This window comes from Elgaria multicarinata, chromosome 5 (assembly GCF_023053635.1).
Source record: "Elgaria multicarinata webbii isolate HBS135686 ecotype San Diego chromosome 5, rElgMul1.1.pri, whole genome shotgun sequence".
NCBI lineage: Eukaryota > Metazoa > Chordata > Lepidosauria > Squamata > Anguidae > Elgaria > Elgaria multicarinata.
In genome coordinates, this window is record NC_086175.1 from 99,883,374 (window position 1) to 99,903,170 (window position 19,797).

Consider the following 19,797-nt stretch of genomic DNA (forward strand, 5'->3'; position numbering starts at 1 on the left):
CCATTGCCAGAGCGATGGCAGAGATGGCACATGGATTCCACCTCGTATCAGGAGGTGGGATTGCTCCACTGCCGCTTTTTTCTCCTGCAACGGACACGGTGCATCTTTCACAGTGGCTGTCGCCAAAGAAAAAAGCGGCAGAGGAAGAATCCCACCTTCTGACAGAAGGTGGAATTCACGTGCCGTTGCTCCAGCGGGCACATCTCCTCCCCTGTCATCAGAGGCGATGCAGCTGCTGGTTCTTGCTGTGGTGGCTGTGCAGAGACAAGCCATGGGGATGTTGCTCGGTGCTGACACATCCTTCGCCAGCAGATGAATCTGGTGCCCTGGTACGTGAGGAGATCGTTCTGAAGATTCTTGCTTCCGCGGCCGCCGTGTACAGAAAAAAACATGAGCTGCCACAGAAGCAAGAGGCTGCAGAATGGTTTCCTTGCATGTCAGGGCACCAGATCCATCCGCCAGTGAAGGACACGCTGGCGCCAAGCCATCTGATCCCGACAGGGATGACACTGCTCGGCGCTAACGTGCCATTCTCTGTCAGCGCCATAGCAACAGGGAAGTGGGCGACTACAACAACACTGCACCCTTCCTGTTGCCACAGCCCTAAGGGAGAAGGATGAGGATCCTTTGCCAGATGAGAAGGGGAATCCTTGCAGCAGCAGGAGAGGTGCTTTGCATCCAATTCCCCTTCTCTTCTGGTGAACAGGGACAGGTTGAGAAAGCATCTGTCCTGCTCGTGACAGCTGCAGATAGATCCTCCCACCACCCCTGATATTGGTAGATGGATTTCTCCTGCGGTTTGATGTTACACGTCAGTCCGCGGGAGACATCCTTCGCCCACCACCTTGTGAGCTATTTGGATATTGGCCCAAGGGGATGGAATGAGCTCCTTCCATTCCCTTGAGCCAATCTTCAGGTGGATCGCAGGTCGGAGGGACAAGGGATGTGCTTGTCCCTGGGAACGTGTGGGGCACCACCCCACCCAGGGATGGCATGTGCCTGTCCTGGGAAGTGCGTGGGGAGCCCCCAATTGCACTGCCCCACCAAGGGGCGCCACGATCAGTGGCTGCCAAAGCGCTTTCCGGGACGGGATTATTTCCCATGCCGATAGAGGCACACTGGGCAAGAATGGCAAGGCTTTCTGCCGCTCTTGCCTCGTGACTCTGTAAGCATGGGAAATAATCCATGGAGGTTGACACGCAGCACAACAGTTGTGCAGGAACTCTCTTCTGCACAGTGTTGATATTCTGCATGGAGTGTTTTCCCAAAAAACTCCACCGTTGTGTGGAGTTTTCCCGCCAGACAACACATTTCTCAACAGTGGTGTAAAAACTCCACAGCGGAGTTCTAAAACCACCATTGACTAATGTGTCATCTGAACTGAGCCAGTGGCTGCAGAATTTCCTCTAGCAAGATAATTGTCTCCTGTGCTGATGTACAAATCAATTCCTAGGTATGCCAAACTGCTTATAAGAAGAAAAGTTTTCAGAACTATTAACTATGATTGCTCAAACAACAAAAGAACCAGCAAGAGGAAAAGGCACTCATTGTATCCAAAACCAGAAGGGAAAATGTTCTCTTCGTACCAGAAAAAGCTTTAATAAACCCATCATATTTTGGAAATATATTGCTTTCCTCAGGGGCCAGTCATTTTTTCTGTCTATATCTTGAATTTTTTTTTGCTAATGCATCCTCTGTTTCGGAACAGAGTGAGACAGTGGAAGGACTAACAAGATTTTGCAAGATATATGCAGAAAAAAATGAGTGGGCCATGAAGAAGGAAGTATCTTTCCGAAACGCTTCTTTTGGTACTTGAGAACATTTTCCCTTCTGGTTTTGGATCTCAAACAACAATAGCCAATGATAGTTCTAATCACAACGGAAATATTGTGGTTTGCATATCAATGGGCAGTAAAGCTACTGCTTTCATGTTAAAGTTAAGATTTAAGAAATTAGGTATGCAAACAGCAAGAAAATAAGAGTATCAGAGGCAGTTTTTCTTGCTATATGGAAAAGACTATAGTTTCCCTTCCTTTTACATCCAGTTACATCTATATTCTTTTTTATTTAAATGTTTTCATTTCACCTTCTTCAACTTACATAACAAAACCGTCAGTACAGAGAAATTGACCATACACACGAAAGGTACACTGTAGCAGAAGGAAAGACAAATTATAGAATGGAGGGGAGGACCACAACCATTTACTCCAATAGATCTTTTCACTGCCATGAGCAGATAGAGGAATTAGGTCCAGTTTATTTTGTGCTGCGTATTCAGTGAATGGAAATCAGACAGTATAGAAGTTGTCTGTTTGTGCTGTATGTTGGGTTTGAATTTGCACTGTGACCTTTTCCATTAAAGCAATATCCAAAGTTTCAACATTCCGCTATGTAAGGATGGTTCTTGCTCAGCCTTCCAATTTTCCTGCCAGTTCTATGTGCCCAGCTACCAACATAAAAGCTAGCAATTCCCTATGACTGAGACCTGTGTTCAAACCTTCATAAACTGTGAGCAAACCAAGTGGGAAACCTCTATTCTCTGTTTTATGATTTCCCTTGCCATCTTACAAACTTGATTCCAGAAAGCCTGTGAGGTCCTACAGCCACACCGCATATGAAAAAAGTGCCCCATCTCACTGCAGTGCATCGAACAGAATGGGCTAGTGTATTTGTAAAAAAACAACAACAACAACATCCCTAATCCTTTGGGTGTCAAATACCATCTGTTCAACCATTTTAGAGTATTCTCTTTTTTTGTGCCAAGGCTGATTTTGATGGTGCCAAGGATCACAAGGCCCTCGATGGCTCTTTTGAAATGTTGATTTTTAGATCAATTTCTCATGCAGCCTTGCTCCTACATGTAGATTTATTATCACTGGCTAAGTCAAAATAGGATCTCTTTCATCTCTCCTTGTTTACTGAATTTGCCATAATGAGCACCTGTTTTGAATCAACTCACTGATCAGCTGGAACCTTAGAAAATTAAAATCCACCTACACTGCAGCAACGCTCATTCACATGCTGCTCATTGATGTGATGATGCTTAAATTAATGACAGCAGCTCAGTAGATGTTGTATATGGCTTGTGTCCATATTCATTGTAGAATTCTGCTTAAAAAAACATTGTGTGCATTCTGAGAATCTCGGAACGAATAATCAAATGTAGTTCATCCTGTAACACATGTTTTAAGAGGGTAGTAGCCAACTGGCCAAATTATACTCTGATGTTCATGTGCAAACACATTTGACCTCTTTTGCCTCTCACCAATTATGGAAGACATATGAATTACAGAGGTGAGCTTGGTCATCCATCACGACTGTATTAAAAATGGACTATGAAGCAAAGTGCTGCAGTGAGCGGACATGTTGCTTTTACTGCGCAAGCTTATTCGAAAATTATTCACGTATTTAGGGCATTGGCATGCCACCCCATAACCAAGAGTTATTTAGACTACTTGCAATAAACCATTTCCCTCAAATGTGAAAAAAATTGAGCCAGGCCTTGAAAAATATTAACATATGGATATGGACTTTATTTACATCATTTATATACAGCCTTTCAAGTTTATATATAACATTTCACAAGATTAGATAACATTTCTAACTACTACTTGTATCTTCATTGGAAGATAGTTAGTCTGTTGTAGAAGCACTACTTAAGCAGCCAGCCTGTTGTCCTTTAACAATTTTACCCTGTGAGTTAGCAAAACCCAAGTGTCTTCATATATTACAAGTGGGACTGTAATAAAATGTGGCTGCGTGGTGTGCTTCCCCTTCAGGATACCAGCTATGCTCTCTTTCAAGATGCCCATTCCCCACGATTTTTGGTCCCCCAACACAACAGGCAGTCAGTATTCCAAGCCTACTGAGCATGCTTAGTTTTCACTGACCTGTTTTTGGGGTCCCCCTCCCCGTTTAGAGCATTTTTCTCAAAATTGCTTGTTCTTTTGAAAATGTTGGAGTCTCCGCAAGCCTAATATAATCACTCTTTTGTATAAATGGTGCTTTTGTGGCTACGCAAGAATCCACACGTGGAGAAAGATTTCACCATTAATACATAGGATGTCTGTGGAAAAAACACGACTTCTTAATTTGTTTCCAATTCTTCAGAATTTTGCCATATATTTTCAAATGCACACACCTGAGATTCTGAAGTCTAACAACTGCCTACGTACTGCAGAAAATTGTGTTGGGGCCCATATGGTCATACCTTTGCTTTAGATCAGTGGTTCCCAAACTTTTTCAGGTAACCGCCCCCTTGGTTCCACAGACTCATGCCCAGCGCCCCCTACCCTACACTATAAAAATCATTATTCAGAATAGTGGTTTTCAACGACCCACTAAGGAAGATAATAACAATAAAATTCAAAACAGTAACAATTAATGGAATATTTATTCCAAAGCACCCGCCGCAGGCTTGCCGAGGGAGGGAGGGAAAAGAGAGCGAATGCCTCTGTTTTGTAGCCGGCGTGGCAGGGCACACCAAGCAGGGTATGTCTCTTCATCAGTGTTTTGGTGCTTTTGAAATATTTCAATTCACTGTTAAAAGGACTCTTCTTCCCCTATATGGCTTAGGACTAAACTACCTTCTCCCATAAAAGTATCCCTGGGTTTTAAGACCTTTTGGAGAGGCGCTTCTCGGAAAAGACTACCTCAAGCGCCCCCCTGCTGCTTCCTTGCCTCTTAACGCCCCCCTATGCAATCCCACCACCCCCAAGGGGGCAATACCACCCACTTTGGGAACCACTGCTTTAGATGAAGGCTCTGGCACTGATTTCAATGCTTTATATCATTCGACCTGGAAATTCAATAGCTCTCTCAAAGGTCCTACCTTCTAAACACTGAGATGCATCTAGCCCTTCTAATTTAGGATTTAAAATATGGCTGAGGTACCTTTTTTTTCTGTGGAGGGGGGGCATTACCTCAGGGCTAACCTGCTGGGAGCTGCACACTGATGGTGGTCAGGGCTGACGTCAGCAGTGAGTGGGGCCACCCTTTTCTCTCTCTTTTTCTGCCACCCACTCCCTCTACTTCCCCAACCAGTGGTCTGCTGGGAAAGAAATAGAATGCCTTTGCCAGAGGTCTTAACCAATGTTTTGCAGAGAGCATTTGAAGTTAGGCAGAAGCCTGCAAATTGCCCACCCATGGTTTAACGTTTGGAAAATTTATTTCTGCTTTTCAGTGCTGCTGGTGGAGTAGTGGAATTAAGAAACAGAAAATCCCCAGTTTAAATCTCACCTCTGCTGCAAACTCGAATGCACTATACACATGTGAATTATAATTCTTCTTCAGTGGTTTGGTGTTCTCATTAGACTGTATCAGCTCACAATTCTCAGACCCCTTATTCCTATGCATTCCCAAGAAATGAATAGGATTCCAAAGAAAATGGTTGTGTATTGTGTGTGAAGGGGGGAAATGATCTCCATTGATGTGGCATCCTAACACCTGTGGTACCTTTTTCAGTAACAGTTTCAGAACTATTTTCTCCTGCTTTTTACATCTTATTTCCTGACTTCTTTTTTAAAAACATAATTTCCTTTCATAAATTAAAAATGTTTGTGGAATCCCTAAGGTGTTTTATCTACTTATGGGTGGGTGGGGGGAAGAGGTTCTATTCTAAATTACCCGAACACTGATAGATGAAATAAAGCTAGCAAGCTACTATGCAAACAGAATCCTTTGCATGACTGGCTACATAAAGGGGAAAGCGCAGAAACGTGGCATGGTTTTGTTTACACAAAGACAACCAAGTGCTTTGTGGCATCTTAAAGACTAACACATTTATTCTGGCACAAACATTCATGGAGTATAGAAAGCTTATGCTGTAATTAATTTGTTATCCTTTAAAATGCTGCAAAACCGTTGTTTGTTTTGCTGCAATAGGATAATATGGCTATCCTCTAGAAATTCTTTACAGAAAACACTGTTAGACCAATCCTACATGTTGGTTGAAATTTTTTTAAATCCTGGTGCTGGAGCCTAAACATTTTTATCCAGAATAAGTTCCTAAAAAGTTTATCCTGGTACTTTAAAAACAAAAACAGATCATTTCCTGATTCTCTAAATCTGAAAGATTCAAGTACTATGTCACAGGTCTAATCTTAAACTACACGGGAACTGGTACCCTCCAGATGTAGTCCAATACATCTGGAGGGCAGCATATTGGGAAAGGCTGCTCTAAAACATGAAAATGAGCTGAACTTTTTAAAGTGTTTTTGGCAACTGGTGATATTCATATCTGGTCATCATCATGGTGATCACTCTTATCCAAGTAAGATTGTCTTCCAAGATTGTCTTCCAGAGTTAAAGAGACTTTAATGGTACGTCTACAGATGACTGTGGAGGCCGATCCTGGATCCACACAGCCTCCCACAGTGAGGACACAGGTTACCAGATGGAAGGCGGTCATGGTGAGGTTTGCTTGGCGTATTTTCTGCTTAGCTCATTTATCTCTTTCACCTTGTCTACACTCTTCTTCAAATTCCATTGCGTCTTTGGTAACAGCTGACCTCCACTTGGGATGCTCCTGTGCCAAATCTTCGCAGTTCTCGATGTTCATTTATATTTCTTTAGGTTATCTTTGAAAACGTCTTTAAACCTCTTTTGCTGTCCTCCGAGGTTACATTTTCCATCCTTAAGTTGGGAGTAGAGAAGCTGTTTTGGAACATGGTAATCAGGCATTTGGACAACATGTCCGGTCCAGCAGAGTTGATTTTGGATAATCATTGTTTCAATGCTGGTGGTCCTTGCTTCTTCCAGGACACTGGTGTTGGTTCATCTATCTTCCCAAGTGATTTGAAAAATTACGTGGGAAGTACTCTTTTTACAACTATCAAGCTTTTGCCTAAAGTCTTCAGCAACTGAGCAGTGCCTTGTCCGATACACATCTTGGTGGAAATCCCATGTAAGTATCAAAAGATAGCATGGATCCTGTCATTAGCTTATCAAAATTCTAGGTCCTAGCAGTGATCCTCATATATTTTAGGGACTGTATACTTGAGGCTAAATGTGGAACCAAAGGACACCTTTAAGAGGTCATAACTGTAGGATAAAGGCCTCAAGAACATTTATTTTTGCAGTATTTTGCCTATAGTTTCATGTCTCATTCTTTGTGGCATATGCATAAGCAGGCCAGTATGGAAGAAAAACTGGAGGTGTCCTACATATAGAAGTTTTATAATTAAATTTACTCCAAGTATATAAGGCATTTACAGATATTTGAGGCTACAACCCTGAGAAAAATTACCACTGATATTAGGTTTGCTGCATAAACCAAATGAGAAATATGTTATGCCTTATTGAAAAAAATAAGTGGATTTTATGAGGAAGATCTAGAAAGGCTATAAAGATTGGAGTTTGACCTCCCTGGAATTTCCACTTTAACACTTCCAACATCACAGTGCCCTTTGAGACTTTATAATGGCTTTTGCTTACGTTATAATAATCACCAACATATCACACTTAGGGATCTCACTCAACATAGTACAAACTATATTATAAGACAGCAAATGTGCAAATTAGTTCAGAAGAACACAGGTTCATGCTTTTATCACATTAAATAAGCAATATGGAGATTCATTTAAGAAAGGTTTGTAGTATTTTTCCTACTTAATCTTGCTCTTTATTTTCAACATAGTAAATAAAATTTGAAAGATTTTGCAAGCTTCATACTAGAACGTGCCTAACAGTGTTATAAGCAAGTGCCAACATTTTCATATTAAGAAAAGTAAAAGATACTATAATTAAGTGCATTATTTGAATTATGATGCCTCAAGTTTGATCCCTCTATCACTAGATTCCAGATTGGAGAAAATCTAGTTGCCAGTCAGACAGATTCCTACTCTAAGGGACCAATCTATTGGCCCCTAGACATTGTCTGAGGAGGCCAGAGGATACTGGGGATCCCCCACTCACCTTGGGAGGGTAAGTCCAAGATCTGACGCCTGACCCTCACAGCTGGCATGGAAAGAACCATGCCAATTGACCTCCAAGTTGGAAAATTGACCTCAGACAGGGATAAAGGGCAGTGTTCCAGTGGATGGGAGGAGACTAAAGAGGCTAGGATACAAGTTATCCTGAGCCTTTGCCAGTTCTTTCCCTTCCACTATGAAGTGCTGTTGCTAGAAAGCCCATCTAGTGAAATATGCAGAACGGGAGGAAAGTGAAGTGAAGATCACCTCCACTGCTCTTCCCATCCTGCACTAGATGATCAGAAGCGTTCGAGTTCGAGGGCTTCCAATCTTCAACAGTGCATTCAATAAGATTTCACCCTAATTCAGTATACTGTTGGTTCTTAAATCTTTTTCAACACACATTGAATGGTGGATGTCATACCTGACACAGGCTTGATTTCACCAAACAAATATATGACAGAACACATAATTAGAAATTAATCATTTCATGCTATATTACCAGCAAACCCAAGATTGTTGTTTATGCACACACAATAGACCCAACGAAGACAGCAGGTCACAATCATAAAATGAAAGGACCGCACTAAAAATCATGTTATTACTATATAATAAGGTGGGACCCAATATCCTATTTATGACAATAGCAGTAAGTGCATGACAAAATATATAGAAACACATCTAAGGCTCTGAACTGAAGACTTCCATCTCATACGCATTTACTTCCAGATAATCATGCCGCAAGCTCAGTTGAATTCAGAAGAATTTATTTCCAAGAAACCATGGTTAAGATCCATGTATATTAGTACCGTAATAGTTTTCTAGAAACAAGTATCTTAAAGAAAAGTCCATTCAAAATTAAAATAGTAAGAAACGAGATTGGTAAACATTTTACTGAAGCTGAGTGGGAAATGAGAGGACATGGATTGCCATTTCAGATTTAAGAACAGGTGACTCCATAATCACTAGTATGGATGTATGTCTAAACACATAAGAATGACTTTGCTGAAACAGACCAAGATCTAGCATTCTTTTTCTAGGAACAGCAAGCCGGATGCATCTAGTAAGTTCACAAGCAAAGTGGATAGTCTTAGACCAGGGTGGGCAGAAGGCAACTCAGGATGAATTGATAAATATCTTGGTGATATGCAGTAGACTGGCAAGCATTTCTGACTCTCAATTCTTTAATAACAGCAGCAACAAAATGAACTGCCTGCCACGCTAAATTATACTCAAGAATTCAGGAAACCTTGTGATAACCAAGAGTGGATTTTTATGTAGAAGAACTGTTTCATTCAGTTCTAGTACCCAAACTTAATTCGTGGGCTCAGAATTCTTTAAATTCTGTCTTCTCCACCTGGCTGTAGTCCTGAACATCTAGTAACTAGAGGCATACTGTCTGGATATGGAGTTCCATTTAGCCATTATTGCCAGTTTGGTGTAGTGGCTAGCACTGGACTAGGACTGGGGAGACCCAGGTTCTAATCCCTACTCAGCCATGAAGTGACTGGATAGGACCTTAACCCAGTCACTATCTTCCAGTTTAAGCTTCTTCATAGTGATGTTGGCAAGGATCAATTAGAGGTAGGAAGAGAGAAAAAGCTTGTTGCATTGAGTTCCCTGGAAGAGCAGGATATATATTTAATAAATAAATACCATGGCTAATAGCCTTTGATAGCCCTGTTCCTCCATGAAACCAGGACACTCGGCTTTATGAAAAAGTGGGTCTCTTTGAAATACGTTACAGTACTTTTTTCTTTAAGGCAAAAATGGGAAAGCCCTGGCCTTAATGGGATTTCTTTCGGGTTTTATTTTAAGCCCAATTCACAACTTGTTCCTCCTTCATCCCGGAACAGGAAGAAACACTCCAAGATGAATGGACAAGCTCGGAGTAAAATAGCGTTTCCCGAGGAATCGTTCCTTGGAAAGAGTCAGAGCTACAACAAAAGACAAGAATAAACTGCCTATAGTAGGTGATCTGGAGTCCGTTCAAGCCCACCAGCCTCCGCGACTGAGCGGTGTGTTTCGGTCTAGGGGCCACCTGGGCTCGGAACGAGGCAAGGGGCGGCTGGAGCGATACCCGCCCAGAGGCTCCTGCGATGGGCGGCGGCAGTGGCGGAGGCACAAGCTGTCTGCCCCTCTCAGGCAGCCTATTAACCGATGGATTGTCCAACTCACCAGCTGCTCAGCGGAGACGCTTCCTCCCCTTCCGCCATAGCTGTTGACGTGCCCCACCACCTTGCCGTAAAGCGTAATCTACAATTCAATATTCTGTGTCGCGATCCCACCTCCTACCGGGCTGCCGTAAAGCGCAGCAGCTGCAGTGACGCTTACGCATAGATCTATCATATGAGACTCACACACATCTTTTGGCCTCCGGGTTCATTTTGGAAATCTTTTCTCCCCAAACAACGGGAGCTTCTCATATATTGCAATGGGGAGGAATGTCGCATAGCTATGATTGGGTAGATGCCTCCCTTAACACAAAAGGTAGCAGCAAATACTATTTCTAAAATTTCGGGAGGAAAATGTGGATTTGGGAGAAGTTTTTAGACTTTTAAAAGCTGCATGTAAGTCAGTCGAGCAAAAGGCTTCTGCAATGCATACAACTGAGGGTGGAATTTATGCTGGGAGTGGACAATTTAGACCAACCTTTCCCAAGCCGGTGTCTTGCAGATTTGTTGGACTATAAGTCCCATTATCCCCAGCCACGGATGATTGGTATGATGGGAGTTGCAGTCCAACACATTTTGAGGGCACCAGGTTGGGGAAGGCTGACCTAGCCTAACCTTTGCTGTAACCTGAGGGACGTTTTGTAAGAAAGGAAGTTGATGAATTTTGGCAAGAAATCCAAACCAGCCTCAGCTGGGGAAGATTGAGGAGAGACATGATAGCATTCTTCAAATACTTGAAAGGTTGTCACAGAGATGAGGGCCAGGATCTCTTCTCAATCCTCCCAGAGTGCAGGACACGGAATAATGGGCTCAAGTTACAGAAAGCCAGAATCTGGCTGGACATCAGGAAAAACTTCCTGACTTTTAGAGCAGTACGATAATGGAGCCAGTTACCTAGGGAGGTCGTGGGTTCTCCCACACTGGAGGCATTCAAGAGGCAACTGAACAACCATCTGTCAGGTATGCTTTAGGGTGGATTCGATGGCCTTATAGGCCCCTTCGAACTCTACTATTCTGTGATTCTATGATTCAGCCCCACCTCTAACCTACAATATTAACACTGGTTGGGCTTAGTCATTCAGCTTCAGCCTGACTGCCAATCTGCACTAACAGTAAAACAATACTGAGGCACAGCATGCAGGCTTTTCAGCCTCAGCCTGACTCTCCTGACCCAAGTTAAAATATTAACACAGGGCTGTTGTAAGCCACTCTCAGCTGATCCAACTTAGAATATGGAGATAATGAACCATACTGGCAGTGGAATCTGCGTAGGCCGGGCTGATTTTTTATATTTAGGAACTAAAAAAAATGATTAGAAATTAATTTAAAAATAACTGGGAGGCCAGCATGCTGCAAAACAAAATGCCAGCTTCCAGAAGAACTGCTCCATCTTTATTTCCTAAGAATAAAGGGCCCTGGAGGCATTCTTAGAAAATAAAAATGGTGGGTGGCTGCAACCCAGTGCTTTGTTTTAAACTGTGTCTTTTGTGAAATAAGTGTTATTTCTGGATTGACATGCATGTAATTGCATTGTTGCTTTTCTTTTAGCTTCACCAGTTTTATCTTCTGGGCAATGGGTGTTTTGTGACTGACCACACCTACTATGGTAGTCATTTTGTGAATGGGAAATGCCTCATGATAGGTATTTTGTGAGAGCATTCACCACACACTGGTTAATTGGCACACTAGTACAAAAAGGTTGAGGACCCCTGCCTCGTAACAAACAGAAATCTAAGATGTAGGTGTAGTTTGAATAAGGCTTTAGAACTTCAATAAGGCTTCAGAACAGTGTGGCGTAGTGGTTAGAGTGTTGGACTGGGACTCGGGAGACCCGGATTCTTGTCTCCACTAGGCCATGAAGTTCATTGAGTGACTTTGGGCCAGTCATTGCAGCGTAGCCTACCTCAAAGGGTTGTCATGAGGACAGAATGGAGTGGAGAAGGACCATGTAAGCCGCCTCAGGTTACTTGCAAGAGGACAAAAGGTAGAATATTTATTTATTAAAACATTTGTATCCTGCCCTATCTCAGGGCGGCAAAGAGATAAAATTATATAGCAATATAAAACAATAAATATACACAACTAAAAACAAATTTAACTATTAATCAAGCTAAAACCAGTATAGAATTTAAAAGCAGTAAAAACAATTAAAACAGTCAGGGTGCCACACCAGAGAAAGCCCTCTCCCATGTCCCACCATAGCGTATGTCTTGCATTGGTGGGACATGGAGGAAGGCTCCTCCAACAGATCTCAAGTCTCAGGCAGGCATATATAAATGTAATAATAAATAATAATAACATTTAAAAGTGTTGAATTTCTACTCTTTGTCTAAATCATTTAGATTTAAAAAGGAATATCCCTTTGAATGGTGGGTACACACACATAGGTTATGTTTATGCAACTATCATGATGAACTGCTGAAGCAATAAATGTTACTTGTGAGGAGGGAGAAGGCAAATCTGATGTGCTCATCTATTATGTCAATGGAAGCATGCGATATACCTGTCTCCTACCAGGGTCTCATATAGTGACAGATAGTAATAGCTTTTCCATCTCTATGTCCAGTTCTAATAGTGTGTTCTCATCGCTTGCCCTTGGGATCTAAAATGGCATAGTAGGGGATTAAGGCTGCAATCCTAAACACGTATGCTAGGGAGAAATCACCACTGAGTAAACAGAGGTAGGGTTGTTCTGTATGTAGGGTTTTAATGTTATCTTCTCTTTGCAGATGTAGCCAAGGACAGTTTAAGGCATTTTGCTTCCTGATATGGAGCAGTAAATGCTGCCTCCCACCCCCGTCCAAAGCCCAGGGTGCATAGTATCCAAGGCCAACAAAGTTATTTTGGCACCTGAGGCAGAATGTCCTGGAAGCAGCTCACTCCCTCCCTGGCTGTAAAAGTACAATAACTAACAATTTGCTGCCCTTTCATTATACCTGAAATCTGCTGTCTGAGGTGGCTGCCTCACTCTATGGTAGAGCAAAACTTAATTTATCCCTTTTTAATGGTAACTCGTGAAATGTGTATATGCAGATGAAAAAGGTTTAATGAAAGCATTTGGGCAGTATCCAATGTTGCATTATTGCTAACATAAGTGATATTTTGCTAGCATAAACTATCTCTAGCACAATGCCAAGAACACTTCTGTCACATTGCTCCATCAACTAGCATTGTGCTAGAGATCACTGATGTTAGTGCAATGTTACTTGCATTAGCAGTAGTACAGCATTGGATACTACCCAATATATCTGGCCTTTTCTTTCAAAATAAACCCTCCCAAGACAACTGACAACAATTTCTTACATGTTTTGTGGTACCTGTTTAATGTAGTTTCACATTTCAGAACCAACCAGATTTCCAAAGGAGCTATCCAAGATGTCCCATGGGGACATTCAGCACCTCAGATAATACTTTTAGAATTCTGACTGAAACCCAGAGCAGATTCATAGTCCCACTGAAATTGGAGCATCAGCCTGCACTGCCTGATGGCTATATGTTTCCTCTAGCTTCAGAGGCAATATGCCTATGTACACCCGTTGCTGTTATTTTTCAATAATTTCTATTATAAATTGAGTGTTCTGGCCCAGTTTTTATACCTTGTCTTTAAAATATGATCAGAAACTTTTGGAACATGGTTTGCCACCCCATGATCATTAATGTTTACTAGCGATACAACACAACAGTAGTTTAGAAGTCAGTCAGAATATTTTCAAAATAGGTGCAATTTATCTTCTTTTTAAAAACTTACATGAAAAGGAAATATACCCATGACTTACCATTGCCTTTTCACTGCAGTCTTTGCATTTATTAGAAGATTTACACTCCCAAGAAGGCAAAAAAAAAAGCTAACACCAAATATCCCAGAATTAAACAGGCTCAGACATTTCCCCCCTACAACTGACTTGTAATAGCCCCTCATTTCAATGGATGAAACTAGAGGACTGAGCTTAAAGGTGTACAAAATCTCTTCGCGAGCAGCTTTTTGCGTTTATAATAGTGGAGGGGTGCAGGGGGGTTGTCTTTGGAAGGGAAATCTATTTTAAAAACATGTCTTAATAAAGTATTTATTCACCTGTATATGCCTCAGCATTCTGAGGCATAGATTTGGGTTAAGCAAAAGCAATAAAAGAGTATTGTAGAACCATAGCGTGCAATCTTAAATCCATTTAAAAGGGAATAAGCCCCACTGAACTCTGTGGGACTTATGTCTGAGTAAATATGCATAGGATTACACTGTACAAGACCAACCATTTTATTGAGGCATGCACATTTGGGGACTACAGCATGGATGTGTAGACTTAAAGCTTCTGGGATCTATTTTTATTTTTTATTACAACCCTGAGGTCCACCAGCTGGAGCAAGGAGCAGCTCAGCTGGACAGATATATGCTAAGAATTAAGGAACACAATGCCTCTGAGTGCATGCTCAGCCCAGGAATTTGTAATCAGTACTAGAACCAAGCTCAGAAGTCCTTTTACACCCCTGGATTTATTTTTCAGCAATGCAATTTTTGTGTGTGTGTGGATTTGAATTATTGCTATTGTTAAGGCAGTTGGGAATTAGGAACCCTTGCCCATCTATTGCAAAACATCCAGAGATCTACCAATAGTTTCTGATCTGCCTTCTGCCACCCATAGACTAAACTCCTTCATCACTTGCATCTGATCATGTGGACTCTAATTCATGAAAACTTATGCTACAATAAGGGTGTACTCATATACACAATAACAGTGCAATCCCATATCACCTAGAAGTAAGTTATTTGAACTCAATGGCACTTACATCTGAGTGTATATGTAGAAGGTTGCATTGCACAATTGTAGTAATTTGTCAGCAAAGGTCACACAGAGGGCCAGGATCTCTACTTGATCATCCCAGAGTGCAGGACATGGAACAATGGGCTCCTTACAGGAAGCCAGATTCTGGCTAAACATCAGAATTTTTTTTATGATGATGATAATGATGATGACGACCTAGGCTCTCCCACACGAGGTATTCAAGATGCAGCTGGATAGTCATCTGTCAGGCATGCTTTAATGTGGATTCCTGCATTGAGCAGGGGGTTGGACTTCATGGCCTTATAGCCCCTTCCAACTCTACTATTCTATGGTTCCATGGCTCTATTATATTCCAGCATATAACATATCCAGACTGAAAACATACACATGCAAAGGCTTTATTTCTTTCTAAGGGTTGTGTCCAAAGTTAGTTCTACTTAGAGTAGGATCATTAAAATGAATGGGACTTAAGCGTAACATCGGATACAACCCTCTTTTTTTTACAGCTCTGAGCTACCGAAGCCATAGGCAAATGCAATACCCCTAAGCATGTACTGAATGCAATGTAATCTACCCCCGTCCCTATTAAGTGTGTGACTAGGACAGAAAGTTTACACTTGAACCCCAAAGGCTAGCAATCATACACATGTGCAGGCGCTTTGATCATACGCTTGCTTCTCCTGAAGCCAGTGGGGGAAGCCCAACCCATCCAACGCCTCCCTGGGCGGGCTTTCGTAGCGGCGGCCGGCAGTGGCGTCCTTGGAGTCGCCACGGTTGCTCCTCCTCCCGCAGAGGCGGCGTGGCCTGCATTGAATCCGCAGCATGGGGGACACGTTGGATGAACCGTGGTGGGAACCACGTGAAGGGAGCAACAACAGTCCAGGTACCGGGGTTGAGAGAAGGCGGAAAGGCTTTTGCTGCTGCTGCTGCTGACTAACGTTTATTTTTTGAACAACCTTTTATATTGAACCCCTACCCCACCCGGCCGCCGTTCCTTTATATTTTTCGTTTTGCCGATCGATTCCCTTTCTGCGGCTTCTTTCTCTCGTTCATTTTGAACGTATTTCTCCTCCGTTCCCCCCACCCCCATCGCCCCCTTCTTTATAATTTATTTCAGCCAGGCAAAGCAATGCATTTGCTAGCCTCAAAACCTACTTCAGGTTTATTACCACCTCCTGGCAAACTGTTCGCTACAATTCTCTTCCTGCTGAGATGCGAGAAGTTTTGAAATGACACCGAAAATAAAAGCTATCATTTACAATTCTATACCATGTAAATCTCCTGGTTGCATTCCAGGTTTATCAGTTCTTTTCCTATAAGGAAACAGTTTAATATTCCACTTTTGAAACAGAAATGTGATTTCTCAATGCCCCTGTACAGGTGGCTCTTATAAAACTCTGAAGTAAACAAATATTCAGCAGTGAGTGCAAGTGGAAGCAGACCAATGTAAAGGTCTTGGCTAACAGGGGACCTGGATAAGATTATGAATAATTGTTGCTAATTCTGAGGGGGAAGAGGAAAGTGCATTGAAGGTATGACTTCTGGAAGTCTTCAGCTGCTGCCCTTTTCCTTAGAGAACTGTTGGTTTATATTCTGGGGATCAGCAGGTAGGAATTGTGTACTACACCCTAAATGCATCTGTCAGAGAAGTAATAGGTAACTCCCTCACAGCAATTTATTTGTTTATTTAATATTTATCCCACCCTTCAAGGAACTCAGGAAGCCATTCATCGTTTTCCCAGCCCCAATTTATCCTCACAATCGTATGATGAAGGTTAGGTTGGTTGAACCCAAATCTCTCTGGTCCCTAGTCAAACGCTCTAAGCAATTAGAAATTTAATAGTCCAACTGAAAGTGGGCTTGTCCAGAGTCTGAAGGATAGAAACATTCTTGAGGGGAGAGGGGGGGAAAGCACTGTCATTAGATATCACATGGTATAGAATTGTCAATGATAGATTTTATTTTAGACTCAACTAATATTTTGTTTATAAATCACTGTGATTTCCAGGTAACAATTCACTGAAAGAAAAATCTATCATAACTTTGAGCCACAGGTACAAACCTCTTGAAAACGCATTGGCAGGTGGGCTGCTCCATGAGCTTGTAAATATTTCATGCATGCCCCATTATGTTAATGTGCTTATCACGTGTTTGAGATTGGACTGCTAAGCCTGAATCTAGTAACATTATATGTGAACAGCTTGAAGCATGTGTTAGGTGCATATAAACATGCTGGGTATACATGTTACATTTACATAGTGAGTGCTTTACCTGCATCACATCTGTTTTGCTCCTTAATCACATGCACAGGGATGGTTTGCATGTAATGGCAATCTGCTAGTGTACATGCTTGATCACTTCTGCTTGGTTCCTCCTGTGAGTGGGAGTGGTTAAATAAGCCAGGGACTCTCTATTCCCAGATTGTTGAGCATTACATCTGAAGTGAGAATTCTGGCTTGTCACTCCCACAACAAGCCGGAGTTGTAACCTGAGAACAAACCCTGGGCTGTTAGAATAGAGACAAGCCAGAATCTCCAATTCATATGTGATGCTAACCAAGTCAGGGACATCAATATCCCAGGCACAAGAATCTATGGGAAAATTAGTTCTCATGGATTCTGATAGGATCTATAGCAACTATATCTCCTATAGATGATTGCACCTGCAAACCTCTAGAAGTACTGAATACCTAACAAGAGGCCTCACCTTCCTGTTGCAGCCTCCTGGATGGAAAAAGGAAGTTTGGATGGAAAACATCAGCTCTAGCCAGCCCAGCCAGCTCCTGCCTAGGGCATTAGAACATTGAAAATGTTCTTGTGCAAGTGATCCTATGCAAATCAACCTAATTTCCATCAGAAATTTTTCCAATTCAATTTGGCCCTGGGGAGAGTGGGCACTGAGCTGAACCGATTATGAACTACGTTTGAATTCTGTGAGAAGTTTGCGCTCAGCTTGTAATAAACTTGGGGATTTCTGAACTAAGATAGTTTCTCATCCTCCTCAATCCAGATTTCAGCAACATTACTAGTTATTACCCAATTATAACAGTTATTTCTTATCTGCTATCTTCTCGAGGTTTTGATTCTGTTATGAGGTTATTGCATTTCCACAGGTTTTGGACATACTTATGTTTTGTGTCTGGGTAATTCAGATTGAGATGAACCTGGACGAAAACGCCTTTTCCCCCCCAGTTGCCGTTGTTATGGTTAGTGAACAGTTCTTGTTATTGCCTTTGACACAAATGGTGATGAGTGGACACGTTCTTGGTCACATTAGCCCTCTTCGGTCATTACCAAATTGAAAGCACGGAGGGCAGATGGGAACGTGCGTACTGACTCTTCCAGCCCCGACCTCCCCATGTTGATGGGGAAGATCTGTAGCGAGGGTGCAGTTGTGTTTGAGTTAAGATGATTATAGATCTCCAGAGGATCGGAACCCTGTGCAGTAGTGAGGTGGTTAAAGCCTCACTACAGATGCTCCCCATCAACACAGAGAGGTCAGAAAAGGGAGGGGCCTCCATGCTTTCAATTTTGTAGTGCTTGAACACACACACACTCTCGTGTGCATATATATGTGTGAAAGAGAAAAAGAGAGAAATTATTTAGATGTTGAGTAATCTACTTCAGGTAGAAGAACTTACTAGTTTTTTAAAACAACAACACACACACATGGCAAACACCAGGAAAGCTGCTGCTTTGCCTTGAAGCAGTGTCTTGCCATTTTATAAGCCTGTTTCATCATATGCTATATAGTTATTTGGAGCTTGTGTGCTCCTCCCCTCCAACACTGATAGTTTTGTTTGAAATGGCACTATGGCTATTCCCCCTCCATGTCTCATGTGAATTGAATATTATGCTGTCATTTAGTGCAGTGTTCTTCATGGCAAGGCCTGAGGGCCACTGGTGGCTTCCATCCACCTCGGGAAGAGCTCCCCATTTGTTTCTCATTAATTCCCTCTCTTTTTGCAGTAGCTGCTCACTCTCAGCAGTGTCTCTCTTGCATTGCCTTGTCATTTGCTTTAGGGGTGGGTTGGCTGCTGTGATCTCGGCTACCATAGGAAGCTTCAGGGGCTCATCAGCTTTAAGGGGAGGATATGAGTAGGAAGAGAAGAAGGGAATGCAGGAGCATTCAGCCAATTTGCTGCAATTGGGGAGAAGCTCAAGAGGTAAAGATCAATATGATTTGCTTGCTCCAGTTGTGCACTGTGCAGGCACCAGAGGGGAAATTGAATGCACGTATAAAAGAGAGCAATGTGGACCTGCGCCGGGTGATTTTGCAGGACTGAGTAGACTCTTACCACTCTCTCTGTGATAAGAGAAAGATTCATCCCAATCCAAGGACCAAGTGAGACTCTGGGCATTTGCCTGCCTGGTGGCATGATGACTGACTGATGCAATTACTTGGACAATGTGGAAGAAAGGCTCAGAAAGGCCTCCAGCCAAGTCTGATATTCAGAATTGCAGCTTGAGGAAGAGAGCCCCAGTGGAGCTACTTGGAGCCAAAGTGACTCATGCTTGCAAAATAGTGATGATCCCTGGTTTAGTACTTTAGGACTATTGTACAAAGGCTACAGTGCATACACTGACTGATCTTCTGCTGGGTGAGCTCCTGACCTAGGTTGGGTTAGGCCTACCTTGTATATTGGGACAAATGGGCTCAGCCTTCCTGTCTTTAAACAAAATGTAATGTCATGCACAACCAGGGACCAGACATTTCCAAGCTTTATCCTACTGACAAGCTTCAAGAGGAGAAATTTCTCCACAGGCATCTTTGTGTAAAATAAAGAAATGCAGCCGGCAGTGCTCACCACTGTCTTTTGCAAGCAAACTAGTATCTATGGTGCATTACTGAATCATCATACAAATTGCAGGCGATGTTGTGTGTTTTGTCACTTGCCTCTTTTTCTTAGAATATCCTTTAGAAGCACTTTCTGCC

General features: G+C 42.3%; 2 protein-coding genes across 3 annotated transcripts in view; one reads left to right on the plus strand and one right to left on the minus strand.

Moving 5' to 3' along the window:
- TBC1D23 (TBC1 domain family member 23) overlaps positions 1-10,172 on the minus strand; it is a 43,538-nt gene extending 33,366 nt beyond the window's left edge. For both annotated transcript variants that reach the window (XM_063126883.1, XM_063126882.1), the window contains exon 1: positions 10,089-10,172. In XM_063126883.1, coding sequence (XP_062982953.1) covers positions 10,089-10,126 — 38 coding nt within the window. In that variant the 5' untranslated portion in view covers positions 10,127-10,172. The remainder of the gene's footprint in view (positions 1-10,088) is intronic.
- Positions 10,173-15,610: 5,438 nt separating this feature from the next.
- CMSS1 (cms1 ribosomal small subunit homolog) overlaps positions 15,611-19,797 on the plus strand; it is a 225,649-nt gene continuing 221,462 nt past the window's right edge. Inside the window, exon 1 of the mRNA XM_063126894.1 lies at positions 15,611-15,745. Within this exon, the coding sequence (XP_062982964.1) occupies positions 15,685-15,745 (61 nt within the window). The 5' untranslated portion in view covers positions 15,611-15,684. The remainder of the gene's footprint in view (positions 15,746-19,797) is intronic.